This window comes from Trachemys scripta, chromosome 17, assembly GCF_013100865.1.
Source record: "Trachemys scripta elegans isolate TJP31775 chromosome 17, CAS_Tse_1.0, whole genome shotgun sequence".
Taxonomy (NCBI): Eukaryota; Metazoa; Chordata; order Testudines; family Emydidae; genus Trachemys; species Trachemys scripta.
The window spans coordinates 20,748,994-20,766,737 of record NC_048314.1 but is presented as its reverse complement, the minus strand read 5'-3'; the positions used below and the strand labels follow the sequence as shown (position 1 = coordinate 20,766,737).

At 44.1% G+C, this 17,744-nt stretch overlaps 1 protein-coding gene and 1 long non-coding RNA gene across 3 annotated transcripts in view; both read right to left on the bottom strand.

Moving 5' to 3' along the window:
* The window catches only part of UBAC1 (UBA domain containing 1), a 30,468-nt gene extending 27,336 nt beyond the window's left edge, over positions 1 to 3,132 (bottom strand). Inside the window, exon 1 of one of the 2 annotated variants that reach the window (XM_034793746.1) lies at positions 2,803 to 3,132. In XM_034793746.1, coding sequence (XP_034649637.1) covers positions 2,803 to 2,940 — 138 coding nt within the window. In that variant the 5' untranslated portion in view covers positions 2,941 to 3,132. The remainder of the gene's footprint in view (positions 1 to 2,802) is intronic. The other variant, XM_034793747.1, reaches the window with a different exon arrangement.
* Positions 3,133 to 9,960: 6,828 nt separating this feature from the next.
* Positions 9,961 to 14,552, bottom strand: LOC117889423. Its single transcript, XR_004648475.1, has 3 exons — positions 14,438 to 14,552; positions 12,325 to 12,425; positions 9,961 to 10,118 (listed from the first exon to the last, which is right to left on the bottom strand). It is a non-coding gene; the product is annotated as an uncharacterized LOC117889423 (long non-coding RNA).
* Positions 14,553 to 17,744: the final 3,192 nt, after the last annotated feature.

The following is a 17,744-nucleotide window of genomic DNA, read 5'->3' as shown; positions in this document are numbered from 1 at the left end:
ACTGGGGGGGGGGGGAAATGTTTCTCTTTTGTTGGCACAAACACTTGCAACAGAAACCCATCCAAGAGTAAAGATAATTAGGGATAAAGAGCTGAGTGCAGAATTAGTTAGGAAAAGACATCAGGATACTTAATGACAACTTTGGAGCTCTGTGACCTTTTGGAAGCTACCGGAGGGGAAAGGGGGGAGAAATGGAATGCCTCCTTTCCTTATTCAAAGTAGGACTACATAATGAATGTTACTTTCTACTACTCACAGCAATAGTGCTTGCAGGGGCTTTGGGGAACAGATTAATTAACATCACATTAGAGGTGGCTGCATCAGTTATCTGAAGGTGCTACCAAGATTCATTACAATATGCTTGTGATCACTAGACAAGACTTTTCCATTTCCATTTTTCCTCTTCATAAGGTTATATATTATCCATAATGGTTATGCAAATCCACACCATTACCACTAAGAAGCAGACAGAATGAGATGAAACACCACTGCCTAGTTATCAATTGTCTTCTGCCCCGACTCACATTACCTATAAGCACTTCTTCAATTAGGCTTCCTGAAAATTAAAGGTCTTTCAGATCTGCACTTACACATGCAATCATTGTGCTCCTCTGCTTGGCAATCCTCACACCACTCTTGTACTTCATCACTCAGTTGGGCTGAATAAGGATAGCAACATGATAATGCTCCATGAGCTCTGCAGGATGTGGTAGTTCCACACCTATTCTATAATGCAGAGGCACCCTAATTTTCCCAACCAAAGGTTGCACTGGTACCTTACCAAGGGCCACACCCACCCTGGATAAAATGAAGCTGTTCTCCAAATACAGAGATTACAGGTCCTAGCATGCTATGAGCTGAGCAGATGACCCATTGCATCAAGTTGGAATATGCATGCTGAGACCTGTAGCTTCCAGGGGTTCCATATTTTAAAATAAAATAGCGAGGGGGCGCTTTATAAAATTTCTGTGTACTACATTTAGCTCATTGGCCACCCTTACTGGAATGGAATTACGACACATCTAAGAGACAAAACCCTTTACTTAAAGTTATGTAAGCAATATAAAAAGTGTAAACATAATTATAGAACTCTGGTATAACTGCTTGCTCTCATATCGTGTGTGTATATATTATTATTATTAAGAGACACAAAGCTTCACATTTCTATAACATTCTGAAGAGGAGAAGTGCTTTGCAAGCAAATATCCTTTACTCCTATGAGAAACAGGCAAGGATTTACTCCCTCCCCCTCCGCCCCATTTTCAGTTACACAGCCGTTTAGTGTCAGAGTCAAGGTTAGAACTCAGGAGTTCCTGGCTCAGACAACTTGAACATGCTGTCTTGGCCCAGGAATTGCAGTTTCTGGGGCAAACCATGGTAACTCTCTCACGTACTGAGATCCTATAGGTTACTATAAAAAAACGAGGAGTCCTTGTGGCATCTTAGAGACTAACAAATTTAGTTAGTCTCTAAGGTGCCACAAGGACTCCTCGGTTTTTTTGCTGATACAGACTAACACGACTACCACTGAAACCTATAGGTTACTGTATTTGTCACATTTTACTGAAAAATAGAACAGTCATTACAAGCTTAGAATTTCAGTCCAATAGACCCACCAACAAATTGACCCATTTACTTGATGAACAACAGACCCAGACCCTGTCACCAACAAGACATGCATGGTAAATAAGCAAACCAGAATGAAGAAACCCTCTGTTTCAGCCAAATTTCATTCAATGGCACCTTTACATATTCTCTCTTCAGTGCAATCAGTTTCCTAAAGGGCAAAGGACTGTGAGACGTGTGAAAGTCTTAATGGATTGAAGGCAAGGAGAACATGAAACCCACAACATTACTGCACCAATTAAGCAGTAGTGATGTAGTAGGTAGTAATCTTCTGACAAAGTAGTACCCCACTGTCAACTTCAAAGAACTTGTAGTTATTACCCCTGTTCTTTATGTTTGTTCTGAAAATACAGAAAACCAAGGAACAAATATTGCAGTTGCTTGTAGGGAATCATCCAAAACCACTTCGGCAATTTCTCACAAGGTGTATCTGCCAACCCATACAATATTGTGAGTATAAGAGCTAGAAATATGTAATCTAAGGGTCCCATGAATCCTAACTCCTGTAGTTAAAGGTTGCGGAGCAATTCCCATATTAACCCCATTCTCCCCGCCCTGCCCCCCATGAACTCATAACTTTCTGAAGCAGGTGTTCATCTCATAGGCTGAAACGCACCGTGCCTCAATTTTGGGGGGATAATTACAAACATAGCAAGGAGGGAGCCGGAATGGAAAACAACTCTCTATATACAGGACATTGGGGGGGGGGAGGGACACACAAAATCTGAAATATTTACTACTAACAGCAATATTTACCTGGGCCAGCAGGCTCAGAGGTCAAATAGTGTATGAAGCCTCAAGATTTTAATGCCCCCCCCCCCCCCCAGGCACGTACTTATTACAAGCCCCGCACCACCACCAAGGACGTGCAACAATTAACTGCAGTCAAAGTGTATTTAATGCAGGACCCGCCCCCCCCACTAAATAGTCAAGGGAGCTTCTCTTTTTTGGGGTGGGGAAAGAGGCAGAGGGCACTATGAGCCCCGCCCCCCCGGCTGGCTACAGACAGGGGGGGGAGGGTACTGAAACTCCCCGCCCCCGGGCACACTCGGGGCCAATTGCCAATGCTCTGCAGACCCCCCCCCCCCCGGCAGCCTGCAGAGGGTCTATAAATACCCAGGGGCCCTGCCGGGGTGGGAGGGGGACAGCGGTCCGGGGGGGGGGGGTTTCCCTTACGTGCTTCAAGCACCGCTCCTTGAGCTTCTCCACCGTCGTGTCCTCGGGCACCTCCTCCAGCCACTCCGCGCCCTCCATGGAGCAGACATGGAGCCGCAGCACCCGCCCGGCGAAGATCTTCTCCTCCTGCACGAACATCGCGCCCGGCCGCCCTCACCAGCCCGCGGCCATGGCTGCTGCTCCAGCGGCCCCTGCGGCCGGCTGCCCGGGGAGGGGAGCAGGGCCCGGGCCCGGCTCCTCGCGCTGCGGCCCCCGCCTCACACACGTCCTCAGCTCCCGCGGCAGCTCCTGTCACAGCCGCCTTGCGTGCGCTCGCGGTCCCCGCCGGGGCCTCCGCCAGCCGCGCCGCACGGGAAGTAAAGGGGGGGGCCGCACTGCATGCCGGGACTTGTAGTTTTCTCTGCCCTCAGCGGTCTGCGGGCGTGTCACACAACACCGGAAGTGGAAGACGCCCTGCATGCTGGGACTTGTAGTTTTCTCCGCTCTCCGCTGCCTGCCAGAGTTTGACACCACTCCGGAAGTGCGGGCCCAGGTGCCTGTTGGGAGCTGTAGGTTCCCCCTCTAGCTCCCTGTCCAGTTGTCAACCCTCCAGAGGTTAAAGATTACTTTTAATTAAAGATTATGTCATGTGATGAAACCTCCAGGAATATGGCCAACTAAAATTGGGAACCTTACTCCAGAAGGGAGCCCAGTGCACTCTGGGAGCTGTAGTTTTTTACCTGAGGTGGGGAGGGAGGAGGGAAACCTCCTGGTTTCTGATGGGACTTGAAGCCTGCACCCAGAAAAGGGCATGGTGCATTATAAACAGTTGCAGTCCCAGGGCATTGTGGGGGTTGTACTCTCCTCAAACAAAGTGCATTGTGGGAATTGCACATCCTCTCTCTCTGAATACAAGGGGCTTCCAAGTGAATTGCAAGTGCACCCTGGGATTTGTAGTCCCTGCCAGGAAATTAACCGGGCCAAGTGCATTATGGGAGTAGTAGGCCCTATTAGGGAAAAAAAACACCCTACATGCATTATGGGAACTGTAGTCCTAGTCAGGAAATGTTTCAGGGTAGCAGCTGTGTTAGTCTGTATCCTCAAAAAGAACAGGAGTACTTGTGGCACCTTAGAGACTAACAAATTTATTAGAGCATAAGCTTTCGTGGGCTACAACCCACTTCTTCGGAGGCATATAACATAACATATATATAACATATGTAGCCCACGAAAGCTTATGCTCTAATAAATTTGTTAGTTTCTAAGGTGCCACAAGTACTCCTGTTCTAGTCAGGAAATGAAGCCCAAGTGCATTGTTTGAGTAGTAGTCTCTGTTAGAAAAAAAAAAAAAAACACAAGTGCATTATGGGAGTTGTAGTCCTGGTTAGGAAATAACCCACTGTAATCTGTCTATTTTAGCTCTCTCAGCTTTTTTTCTTCTCACAACTACAAGACAAAGTCCCACAGGCAGCCACCCTACCACTAATGGGCTGGGTTCAAAGCTGGGACTTAGCTGTCAGAGATACCCTAACACTCAGCCCTTTGAGTCTTCTAGTCTTCCTCTTGTTGATGTATGAATAAAAGAGATTATGTCATTTTAGGAGAATTCCACTTGACCATGTTTTGTAATGAAGGTGGTAAAAGAGTCTCCGTAATTTCAGAACAAGTAATTTCACCTGTTTGTGCCTCTGTTTCCCCATCTGTAGAATGGACAGAGAGGCAGGGTAGTTCAGTGGCTAGGGCTCTAGCCTGAGACTCTGGAGAGTGCAGTTGAATTCCTTGCTCCACCATGTACTTTGTGTGTGATCCAGGCAGCTCACTTAGTCTCTCTGTGCCTGCAAATAAAACAATACTTCCAAGCTTCACAGGGTTGTTGTAAGGACAGATACACTTTTAAAAAATGTGAGGCACTAAGATATTACAATAAGGGGGGCTGGATATGTACCTTATGTAGACAGATACTTATCTTCCTTTCTGACGGATGCAGGATGTTGTGATCTGTGAATTCTTTATAGCAGCTAGATGTTACAAATGTTCAAACATCACCCTTCCTTTTTATTACTCAATTATCATATATTTTCTGAAGTTTTGGTTCTTACAGACTCCCAGAACAAAATAACCTGTCCTTAGGTAATCAGATACTATGGTGATGGGCTCAATATAAATGCCTGGATAGACAGATAGATGATGGATTAGATAAACAAAAAAGAACATTTTCCAGATGATGAAAAAAATTATGCTAAATTGAGCTAAATTATGCTCTAAACACACCTAAGCAGTTTAAAGGAAATACATGGCTAAATACATCAAGCTAGAAAAAATGTGATCGTAAATCAATTGACATCAGACCAATTTACAAGAACAGACAATTTAGAAACACGTGTAGGTTATTAAATGAAAAAATAAAAAGATGAGGAGTATGAGACAAACATAGGAAAAGTACAGTCAATTCTTTCCTTTTGAAATTATTGTTAATTATGCCTTACATTTGCACTATGATATTCCCAGAGATGGGTAAAAGACTGAAAACAGTAGCTTTGAAACATAGTGCAATAATGGATATTATTTTTGTGTTCTTCCATTTCAGTAGGCACATCGGTTTCCTGTTTTAAAAAACTCTGGTGTATAGGTAACTGGATCTTTTATCAGGTTTCAGAGTAGCAGCCGTGTTAGTCAGTATCCACAAAAAGAACAGGAGTACTTGTGGCACCTTATCAACTTTTATCAACATTTGGGCATCTACTTCTACAAACTTCCTGGAAGTTATGGGACTTTACAGGAAGTTTTCAATTTGGCCATTGGGGGGAGACAATAAACTGTATTTAGGATTTTTTTTAAAGGAAGGCAGGATTACTGGAAATATAAAGTGTGGCTGACAGGCAGATGAAGCTTTCTGGAAAAAATAAATCCAAACACTCCTAGTGGCTTGGTGGGTTTGTGCACTGAACATTTATTTCTCAAGGTAAGGGGTCTGGTCAATAATTTTTAAAGGCCCATTGTATCTCTCCAATTGTACGCAGGCATATGGCTATTGACTGTGGTGCATCCCATTTCTGATTGCACACCAAACCTGTATCAGTTCTTTCAGCTCGACTGATGAAATGCACTAAGAACTAGGGATTTTATTATTCATCATTATTAATTATTATTATTATTTATTTCTTTTGAAGACAATTTTGCTACAATCATTCCCCACCATGTCCCTGAGTGTCATAATATATACATAGTAGGGTGAAGGTGATTGTAGCAAAAATCAGAATGCTAAACAACTGGTGTATATTTAGGATGATATGGTCTTGTCTTGAAAAGATTATGGCCAAAGCAGTCTTTACACCGTTTTATTCCATCTTCACTCCGCCTGACTCCCATCTCAAGATCATCATAAATAAATACAATTATAAAAAAAATAATACATGCTGCACTTACATCATACCTTTTTCCACAGTAGAATCTTGAAGTGTCTAATGTAGTGTATCATAGTGCAATGTATGTACCCTATCTGCTGAAATTTGGAGATGTTCAATTTTATGAACTTTTAAATTTTATGAATTCCTCAGTCCCCAATTAGTTCATAAAATAGGGGTTCTACTGTATTCTGTATCACATGCATAATGAAAATATGTGGGTAAATGTATAGAAATTCAAACAAACTTGATTGGCAACCAAAATTAACTAGTTATTCCCCACCACTGTCATGTCCCTCAAGCCAATAAATACGCACCCAGCTATTAGCCCTAGTTACAAAGTCAAATTAAGCAAATGCATTTTGCACACCATCCTAAAGCCTCTGAGAGCTCGGCTTTAACAGACCACAAGAGGGAGCAAATTTCCCCTTAGATGATCTCCTGCCACCTACCATCAACTCTGGGGAGAGACTGCAAGAGCCTTCCAGCTGATGAATAGATTGTCTTCCCATATAAAAGACCATTACTTTACCCCATCAGCTATTTGAATGTGCTGCCTGGTTTTACCTTCACATCTATTGACAGGGATCCCCTCCATTATTAATGGAATAACAAAAGAGATCTAAAATCAGAAGAAAGGAAGGGCTGTGACATTGCAGTATTATATCCCTCCTTCCCATTCCCAGGCTAACCACCCTTGGCTGACAGTGCCAGAAATCCTTTCTCATTAGAGACTGTCTCTGCTCATCGATACAAGTCAAATAACCAAATACTAATAGATACAAAAGCACTTTGTGGTTTTGCTTGTGGTTCAGCCTGGTGCTTTTACCTGGGCAATTCTTAGCAGAAGGAGCTCATTTATATTTTCTTTTCAGAGATGTGTGTGTGTGGGGGGAGTTTGAAGTTTTGTGTATGTTTCACTGCCCCTCTCCATGGTGCTGAAACACATGCCCCACTCCCCCACCCGTAGCAGTTTACTCATCACAGCACATTTGGACCTTGATCCATTTCCTACTGAAGTCAGTCTCAGTTTTCCCATTGACTTCAATGGGTGGTAGATTAGCCCTTTGGTTCCCAAGACTTCCCGGGCACCTTGATGTTCTTCCATTAGGCTGGGACCTGACCCTTCACACCTACTTTCTACTAACGTAAAGCATTCTCGCAATTACACGTCTGTGCACACCTGCTTCTGTGGTTCAGCCTTTGCCAGGCCTGTTGTGGTTGCCAGCAACAGAATCAATCTCCCTCCCGAAAGGAACCAGCAGTCATACTTTTCTTATCTTTCCTATTATTACATTGCTCTACAGCCAAAATGCTTCTGAAATAAACGTAGTCAAACTTTACTAATTCTGGGTCACTGAGAACGAAAATGATGCTTAAAATTGTCGATTGGCTCTAGTTTTCAAGATATGCTATTGGGTCAGTATATACGACCCTTGACTTGGGAATGGCGGAGGATAAGTGAGTTATAAAGGGAAGGGATCTCAATTTAAACCAGAAATGACTAAAATACATCTTTGACTGGATCTTTGAATAACCCTATGACTGGGTTTGGACAGTACTTGCTTTTTAGGCAAAACAATGAATGATGCAATCTGAAGCTGGTATTGCATCATACATGATATGAATTGCATCATGTTATTCCTAGAAGTCATGGATGATGCAATCATAATGAAGCTTACATCACTCTGCTGAACAAATTGCCCTATATCAGCTCTAGAAATCATACAGTGTCGTGCTCTCTTATTTGTCAGTGTTTGATTTTGCAAAGGGACACATTTCTGTTTAGCCAAAGTGAGCAGAGATGCCTCGTACTTGTGTGAACAGTGCAGATAACTTCTGCTATGTTTGTGGTGAAGTGACTTTTGCATCACAAAAGCGCAGTATAAACACTATGGTTAAGAAAGCCTATCACCTTTATTTTGGCTGCAAAATTGGAGATCAGGACAAGAGGTGGGCCCCACAAATATGCTGCAACACTTGTGCAACAAATCTTCGCCAGTGGTTGAACAGGAAAAGGAAATCTATGCCTTTTGCAGTGCCAATGATTTGGAGAGAGCCAACAGATCATACCAGCAATTGTTACTTCTGCATGGTGCCTCCAGTTGGGAAAGTTGTGTCAAAGAAGAAAAAGTGGACTGTGCATTATCCAAACATTCCATCAGCTATACGCCCAGTACCCCACGGAGAAGGACTGCCGGTTCCTGATGCACCAGAATCATTCTCACTTGAGTCAGACGAGGAAGAGGAAGAGGATGAAACTTCTGGTCCTGAACCATCAATGTCACAGGACCCACATTTTCTCCCATCCTCCTCCTCTGAACCACACCTCATAACACAAGGTGAACTGAATGACCTTGTCAGGGATTTGGAACTACCCAAGAGTAAGGCAGAACTGTTGGGCTCCAGACTACAGCAGTGGAATCTCCTGGCAGGTGATGTTAGGGTTTCCATGTTCTGTGACTGTCAAAAGGATCTTGTCCCATTCTTCTTCATGGAAGGTGATCTTGTAGCCTGCAACAACATTGATGGTGTGATGGCAGCCCTCAACATCATTCACGATCCAGATGAGTAGAGGCTGTTCATTGATTCATCGAAGACGAGTCTTAAAGCTGTTTTACTGCATAATGGCAATGTTTTGCCATCAATTCCAGTTGGTCATGCAGTCCATATGAAGGCAACCTATGACAACATGAAACAACTTTTGAGGTGCATAAACTATGACCAACATCAGTGACAGCTTTGTGGTGATTTGAAGGTTGTTGGTCTCTTGCTTGGTCTGCAGACTGGATACACAAAGTACTGCTGTTTTCTCTGCGAATGGGATAGTCGTGCAAGAGATTCCCACTACATCAAGAAAGATTGGCCACTCCGACAGTCATTGGAGCCTGGGAGGAAAAGTGTTCAGCATCCACCACTTGTTGAATCAAGGAAGATTTTGATACCACCCTTACACATCAAGCTGGGTCTGATGAAGAACTCTGTCAAGGCCATTGACAAAACACAAGCAGCTTTCAAGTACCTCCGTGGAAAATTTCCAAGGTTAAGTGAAGCTAAGATAAAGGAAGGTGTCTTTGTTGGTCCTCAGATTCGTGAACTGATGATGCATTTGACCATGCACTTTTCCAAGGAAAAGACGGCATGGAAAGCCTTCCAGTTAGTGGCAATACATTTTCTCGGAAACAACAAGGCAGACAACTACAGGTTGTTGGTGGAAAACCTCCTCAAGGCATACAAAAGCCTTGGTTGCAACATGTCACTAAAGATACATTTTTTGCACTCTCATCTAGATTTTTTTCCACCAAACTGCAGAGCAGTGAGTGACGAGCACGGCGAGCGATTTCACCAGGACATTGCAACAATGGAGAAACGCTATCAGGGCAAATGGAGTCCATCAATGCTTGCAGACTATTGCTGGACAGCGACAAGAGATGCTCCATTTAATGAATACAAGAGACAAGCCAAGTAGACACTGAATAGGACTAAACTATGTACATAATAGTTTTTTGCCTTTTGTTTCATAATACATTTTATTTATATAACCCTTTTGATGATTTTTAAAGTGTTACATAAACAGAACAGGTGAAATATTATCATGTAAAGCAACCATAAACACATGAAAAGACCTAGGTTTACAATTTATGATTAAAACTCTATTATCTACACAATATACATAGTCATAAAATGTAAAAACTTAAATATCTTAGAAACAGTAGCCAATCAGTTGTTTTGATTGTCATCTTTGAATTCAGCACATCAAAATACATAATAAATAGCACATTTTATCTCTGAAGCAGACGACTTCTCAAAAATTGTAGACCAGTGTTAATTCTTCACTGGGACTTGTATGGGTTCCACAGTCCTGGGACAAGATGAAAATTTGGATTCTGAATGAACAAAGCAGCTAGCTGAGGTCCTCGCAGCTCCTCTCACCTAAGCCAGGAGGAACCAGTATATTTTGTTAGGAGATGTTTAAAAACAATGAAACACTCTGGCGATTTCCACAGTGGGCTAAATTCAGCAGTGAGCTCTACGCCAGTCTAAGCCGTGTAGACTTTGATACAACCATTGGTGCTGGACTGTGATGACCCAGCCCTTCCTTGGCACACACCTTTTTGAACATCGGTGTCTCTGGGTCACCAGTACAGTTGTTTACACTTCTAAGCTTCCTCTCAGGACACTTTCCTATGGCTATTGGGTGATTCTGGCTGCTTTTCCTAACTGTATTTCAAGGGCCCGAAGCTGGGAACAGGGCATGAATCACTTGATGATTACCTGTTCTGTTCATTCCCTCTGGAGCACCTGGCATTGGCCACTGTCAGAAGACAGGATACTGGGCTAGATGGATCATTGGTCTGACCTAGTATGGCCGTTCTTATGGCTTTCTTCAAAACCCCACTGATTTACTATGCCTCTGTCTTCTGGGTTTAAAAACTGCTAAACTTGTAAGTAACCAGATTAAACATAACAGTAGTGAGCAGTTACCCTTCTACTTCCTTCTCCTAAAGGGAAAGTCTAAGCTTCTAAAAGCCTGGCAGTGGTTCCGTTCCTGATCACAGTTCAGCTCTCTAACCCCCTCTGTGTTACTGCTCCCTCTCTGCTCAGGAGCCAGCCGACCACCCTTCAAATTCAACTCCCCAAAGTTCCAAATGAGACCTTGGCTGGAGCTTGCACCCCGGACTCTGAGCCTCTGTCTCCGGGCACCCTGCGGCATATGTTCTTCTAGGTTTCGGCCAACAACATACCCCATCATACAATTTCGCTTAACAACATTTATCCTAGAACAACATCTCATATCAAACAACTTCAAGTGAACACAGCCCCTTCTCCACAAGGGCTAAGGCGCATTTGGAGAGGAGTGTGGAACCACAGCAGAGAAAAGGATTTTTTTGGGGCATGTTTTGCACATGAACATTATATACCAAACTGAAGCGGAATGGTTTATTTCCATGCTTTGAGTGCAGCCCCTGTTTGCTTGATAAAATGTGCCCATAAAGTTGCAAATACAGGGCAATTTGGCTACTGATGGATAATGCATCATAAAGGCTAAAGAACTGTGAGCATTTAAAAATAGTCTGCTTAAAGGAGGGACATTACCTGCTTTATTTGCCCTTTAGCAGAATAAATATATAATATGTTTATTATGTTAATATCATCCAAAGCCAAACAGTGCACAGTGTGTTACCTGCTTTTTATTACCAATATGCCATACTTAAAAAACCAAATGTCTGAATGACGAAAGGTGGAAACCAAAGTCTTTTTTCCTTTGAGAACTCACATCTGCCATTTTATGTCTCTGGCTCAATTATTTTAGATGATTGCTTCCAGCAGCAAGAATCTCCTTGATTTCAGAGACTGGGCCAAATACGAATCTCACCAAAGAAAGTTGCAAAGCTTCTGTTGATTTAATGTGACTTGGATTTGGCCTGGGGGCTGCTCTAAATTACATCAAAGGACCAGACGTGTACAGAGGGGAGTGCAAAGACCACCCACCTTTGCAACCCCCTCTTGAGCTATGCCATGTGCTTCTCAATGGGTATCCAGGCCATAATTGCTACACATCTTGGGACAGATTCTCTGATGTTACCTTACGATGGTCCCAACAGAGAGGAGGGGAGCTATCAGGGAGTTAGTTATGCCTCCCTTATTCTCTTCATGGTGCCAAGTACAAGTCAGAGCAGCGTTAGGGCTGCTCTAACATCTGCAAACTGTTTCTGGTCCCCTAGAGATGACCCACTGGCTGAGGATACCTAGCGTGCATTTTGCTATGGCCGCTCCCTTTCCCGGCATACCCTCTGTTCCAGATGCTCCAAGAAGGGCCGTGTAGGAACCAGCCGGGGACTCCCCCATGTGCGAGGCATTCCCATCAAGGGGCTTATAGTGAGTCTGGGCATGGGTGAGAATTGGCTCTTTCTCACGCCCTCTCGCCCCCGCCCACCTCCAGCAAGAGGGAGTGTTGCTTGTAGTAGCTCAGCATCAGCTCCCTGACACTGCCAGTCCTTCCGCCACTCAAGCACACGCCTCTGGGCTAGGCCAGCCTTTCCCTTGCCTTGCCAGGTTAACACTAGGTGCACCCCAATCCCTGAATCTCTTTGAATCACCCCCCTGTGATATCCAGCCCCTGTCACTGGCTACTCACAGAACTTCCAGATCCTTTGTCCCCAAAGGTGCAGTCTGCCCCAATTTACCAGTTTCACCATAAGCCCCCACTCCTGCGAACCACACATCACTTGTGACCACCTACGGTAAAGGAAAAGTAGATTTATTTAAGAAAGAATAAAGAAATAACTAGAAAGAGGAGAGAATGGTGGAAACAAGTAGTCACAACAATGCAAAACAAAACATAGAACGTGAATCTGGGTCTACACTTATCAGTGGTTCCTTTCCTATCTAATACAACTGATTTTCCCCTGAAAGTTCAGTCTTTTGAAGAGCTGGCTGATTTCAGACAACCCAGGATCCAAGCATCCATGAACGTCCCCTCTCATCCCTGCTCCCCACTGAGGGTTTCCTCAGTGAATGAATCCAGAGCATCCTTCCCCTCACTCTGTGATACTGAAACAGTTTATTGTTTCTATTCACAAACAGGGCGAATCCTGTCTTGCTGCAATGTTCCTATTTTACCTTTAAGTGGTTTCGACTCTTTGTCGTGGCCTCTGATGGTTTCCCATTCAATGTGTTAGTATTGCAAAAGGCTAAGCAATTGAACCTTATATTGCATCATGGGCCAGACAGGGCAGAGTGACAACTCCCCATGGCATGACTGGGCCACGACCATCAACTCCAAGTCCAGAAAACATACCGTGAATATAAACACACTGTTCCTTAAATATTACCCGTACATACATCTTGGTCTGATTATGAGTTTTGACAAGTTATGAGCTTTCTGTAGACACCTCCCCTGATATCCCTTATGGATAAATACCCAGCAAGATATGTGTTTGGTGTAGTGAGTTTGGCAGGTCTGAAGTGAAAGTTGTTTGCCAAGAACAGGGGATCCATTGCCAAGGGTCTCTGTGGCACATACACCTACTGCAGGAAGATCATCATTTATTTCAAGACTTCAGCATGCAGTATCTTTCCTGATGGCTTTGAGTGAAGAAATATGCTAGTGGGAAAGATAATGAAGCAAATTTGTCTTCCTCCAATCAAACAGATTCGCTCCTCGGATGGGATAAAGGGGTAAAGAACTTTCCCTTCACAATATTTTTCTCCGTAATATGTTTTGACAATTTAATTTAGAAGTCATAGAGTAGCGAGGACACAGGCACCTGGGGGGTGGACATCGGAGGGTTCAGTTGCCTTTGTGATGAATTGGTGATAGTACAGAAATGACAAAATAACACAGGGGGACACGGAGGAGGCTGGCAGCAAAGTTGGCAGCAGGCATAGGATAAATTGAACACTACATTTCATTCAGGGCTCCTCAATGGTCCTGTGCAGCCCAATATAATTTATGAATTGCAATTAGCATTTTATTATGGAGAGTGCTCCAACTGCTTCTGTATCGCTTCGTTTCAGATTTTGCAGCAGTTGCAGAGTAAAGTTTTCGTAAATACAAAATACCTATTTATTGAAATTAAAGCAATAAATATGCTTTGGATGGTGATCGCTTGCAATTACTTTACACAGAGTCTGAATTCCTTGCAGAGGTGGCTCCTCGGGGCATGCAGGGTTGCTCTGACTATGCATATGAATCATATGCATTACCATTGGTACATCGGATCTGAGCAGCATCTTTGTACGCTGCTGTCATGTAGTCAGCAGTTTCTTATATGACTTCTCCTATGTTGTAACAAAAGGAACCAGAGAGAACAACAGGATCTGCCTGGGCCCAGCAGCCTAAAGAAGGAATCTACTCTATATTCATTCCTGCTGAGTCCTGTCTGCTCCCTATCCTGAAGGAGATTCTACCCGCCTTCAGGTATCAGCAGCCTCCACTGATTGGCTGTGAACTTTATTTATACCCGCTATCTGTCCTGAGTCTTGCAGGAACCCTCTCACTTGGCTGTGAGGTTAGTCCGTTAAAGACACATGGGTGAGGGGAAAGTGCCCAGATTAATTTCTCCATTTTTGATGTACATTTCAAACCATCTGGAAAAGTCTGTCTTTTTTGTCATCTTCATCAGCTACAACATGGGGCAGGGACATGAATTTCATTTGCTCTTAACTTTACATCTCAGCTTGGGAAGCAGGGCATGTTTCCACTAGCGGTTGATCTTTACTTGGTAATATCAAGAGGGTGGACTCACCAATTCATTCCTTCTATGTGATTTCCAGCCATGGAGGTTCCTGACATTTGCATCCCTCTGTCTGCTGCTCTCCTACATGCTAAAGAATAAGTTCCTCTGCCCATCCTCTCTTGCTCCCCTCCTTCCTCTGTTTTTCTACTCCACCTGCCAGAGAACAGTAGACTGAAACTTACACACACACAAAAACCATGTTCATTTCAGTCTGTGGCTCTGTTTGCACATGGAGGAGGCAGGGAGCCCCTAGGCAGAAAAAAATCCATCAAGAATCTTAGGGGCTTGATGAGGGAACCACTGGGTGAGATTCTCTGGCCTGTGTAATGTAGTAGGTTGGATCAGATGATCAGAATGGTTCCTTCTGGGAGATTCTTGTGATCCAGATCCTCAGTTTATATAAATCCTCCACTGAGAATCTAGCTTCTATCTCTAGTATCTGAGATCTCATTACAGATGTTGTGACTAGAGCTGGTCAAAACTTGGAATTTCTACCCCCTGGGACATCCCAACAGTTCAACATTTGTTTCCATTCCAAACTGGAACAAGAACCAAAACCAAGTCAAAATGTCTCACGAAAGAAGATCTTAGAAAAAAAAATCTCATTTTGGGTCAATCAAGACATTCCATGTAAACAAAATCAAAACCTTTTTTTTCCAGTTTGGATTTTTTAAAACAACATCATCATAAGTAATAATATAAAAAAATTAATTTCCAAACAAATGTCCTTTGAAAATAAGTATTCCATTTGACTGAGGTCAAAGTGTTCTGCTTCAATCTTATCAAAACACTTTTTATTCCAAAATGAAATTTCATTGAAATTCCCATGGAAAAATTTGGTTTTGATGAAATAGCATTTTCCCAGGGAAAAACATTCCTTGAGAAAATTTTCAAGCCACTGCAGTTGTATGACTTTGTGTAGTGCTCAGCACGATGGGGCCACAAGTGACCTGTGTGTGCTAGCATAATGCAAATAGAGAATCAGCATGATGATTAGACAATTATTTTTACACCCCATTGTCTCAAAACCCTTTTTTATTTGCCTTCATTGTGCTCTGCCCAAAACCGTTTGCCATCTCCTGTTCTGGTTAATCAATGAAGGGGTGCAGAACTCTAGGCTCCAGCCTCACTTTGGCTCAGAGCCCCTAGAAGCTGGCTTTATGGCTGTAGTGATGTAAAACATATTTGTGCAGTGAATTTAACTCCCAGAATCATTCTGAAAGCCCTCTGACTGTGTTCCAAACCATTTTGCAGGGTTGTTATAAATATATGAAGCCTTTTGTGGAGATATTCATGAAATTCTCTCTCTCTGCTGACTATGGTTGGTAATGACCTTGTTTATGTATGGTCTCTATACCTTGATTCCAACCCTTACAAACACAGTTCTATTATCCTGTTTAACTACTCTATCAGTATAATACTTAACATACTCTGCTTCCCAGCACAGCTCTTTAATTGGCAAGGAAGGTATTAGATACCGCACTTTGTGTGTATTCAAAGAATGTTCAAATCTCATGATGTCTTTATTTTAAAATTCATGGAATTTCTAAGTACCAACTTTTAAGCAGTGACCAAATAGTCATTTCTTTTTTAAACAAGCTTGTTTTCCCCCTTCCCCCAATCTGGTTTTATCTAGTCAGAATTCCAGGCAATATAGATCATTTTATATCAATTTCTGCCCTTTTCATCCGAGAGAAGCTCCTTTCAGCAGTGTGCCTTATTACCTTAGGAAGAGATTGTTTAAAGAACAGCTGGCATCTAGTTAAAAACATGCAAGAGGAATCAGGTGGCCTTTGCAAGCCTATGACTTGGAGTCCGGGCCCTCTGTGACACTCCATGTGCCATACCTAAACAATTTTTTTTTTTTGTGCTTGGAGGAGGCTTGTTTCAATGTGATCAGAAGAAGCATGGGGCTACCTGATTACAAGTGTGCAGGTGTTAGGGGCCTGGCTACACTTGCAGATGTAGAGCGCTGTGAGTTAAACCCGCCTTCGGAGAGTGCAGTAGGGAAAGCACTGCAGTCTGTCCACACTGACAGCTGCTTGCGCACTGGTGTGGCCACATTTGCGGCACTTGCAGTGGCATTGGGAGCGGTGCATTATAGGCAGCTATCCCAGCATGCAAGTGACTGCAACGTGCCTTTCAAATGGGGTAGGAGTGGGGTGGAGTGTGGCAGGGAGTGTGTTGTGTGTATGTGGGGGGAGAGAGAGTGGGTTTTTGGGGTAAGTTCAGACCTCCCCCCCGCCGCCTCTCTCTCACTCACTCAAAGCACACAGTAAATGTTTGCTTTTTCTTTGGAGCTGATAAGCAGCCGGCTTCTCCAAAACAGAGCTTTCAAACAGCATTTCCACATTAAATCATAGATCATAGAATATCAGGGTTGGAAGGAACCTCAGGAGGAGTTCATCTAGTCCAACCCCCTGCTCAAAGCAGGATCATTCCTGCAGTCGATTTCACAACAATGACAAGAGTGGCCACTTGACTTAAAGGGACTATGGGACGTTTCTGGAGGCTGATCACAGCGCAGTAATGCAACGCCTCGTTCACACTGGCGCCGCGGCGCTCCAGCGGGGGCGCAGCAAACGTCATTCCACTCGCCGAGGTGGAGTACCAGCCGCGCTGTAGCCGTGGAGTCAGAGCGCTCTATGTGCCTTGCCAGTGTGGACGGGGAATGAGCTAGTGCGCCCGGGGCTGCTTTATTGCGCTGTAACTCGCAAGGGTAGCCAAGTACTGAATGGTCAGTTAGTCCCTTGCAGCAGCGGTTCCAGGCACCAGCGCTCCAAGCGCGTGCCTGGGGCGGCAAGCCGCGGGGGGCACCCTGCCGGTCCCTGCGAGGACGGCAGTCAGGCAGCCTTCATCGGCTTGCCTGCGGGAGGTCCGCTGGTCCCGCGGATTCAGCAGCAATTCGGCAGCCTGCCGTGCTTGGGGCAGCAAAAAAGCTAGAGCCGTCCCTGGTCCCTTGTGGCCTTAAACTCTAAGACTGTATGAATCTTGCTGACTGCCATGGATTACTCCTGCCTTGCAAGTGAGATCAGATCCAGGCCCCAGACATGTCAGGCTTGAAAGGGGAAATACAAAGTGCTGGAGGATGTTGCTTAAACACCCATCTTTCCACCCCAGACTCACTGTTGCATGTGGAAACACAAGGGTTAGAAAGGAGTCTGGATAGCACAGGAGACTGTGACCAGCACTTTCCCGTCTATCTCACCAGCTGCCATCCAGTACAGGATGATTGGGACCAAAGGTTATTTCCATCTGGTGGCTGCTTAGCGACATGGGCTTAGTGGTTTTCAGACCTTGTCTGTAGCCGAGTATC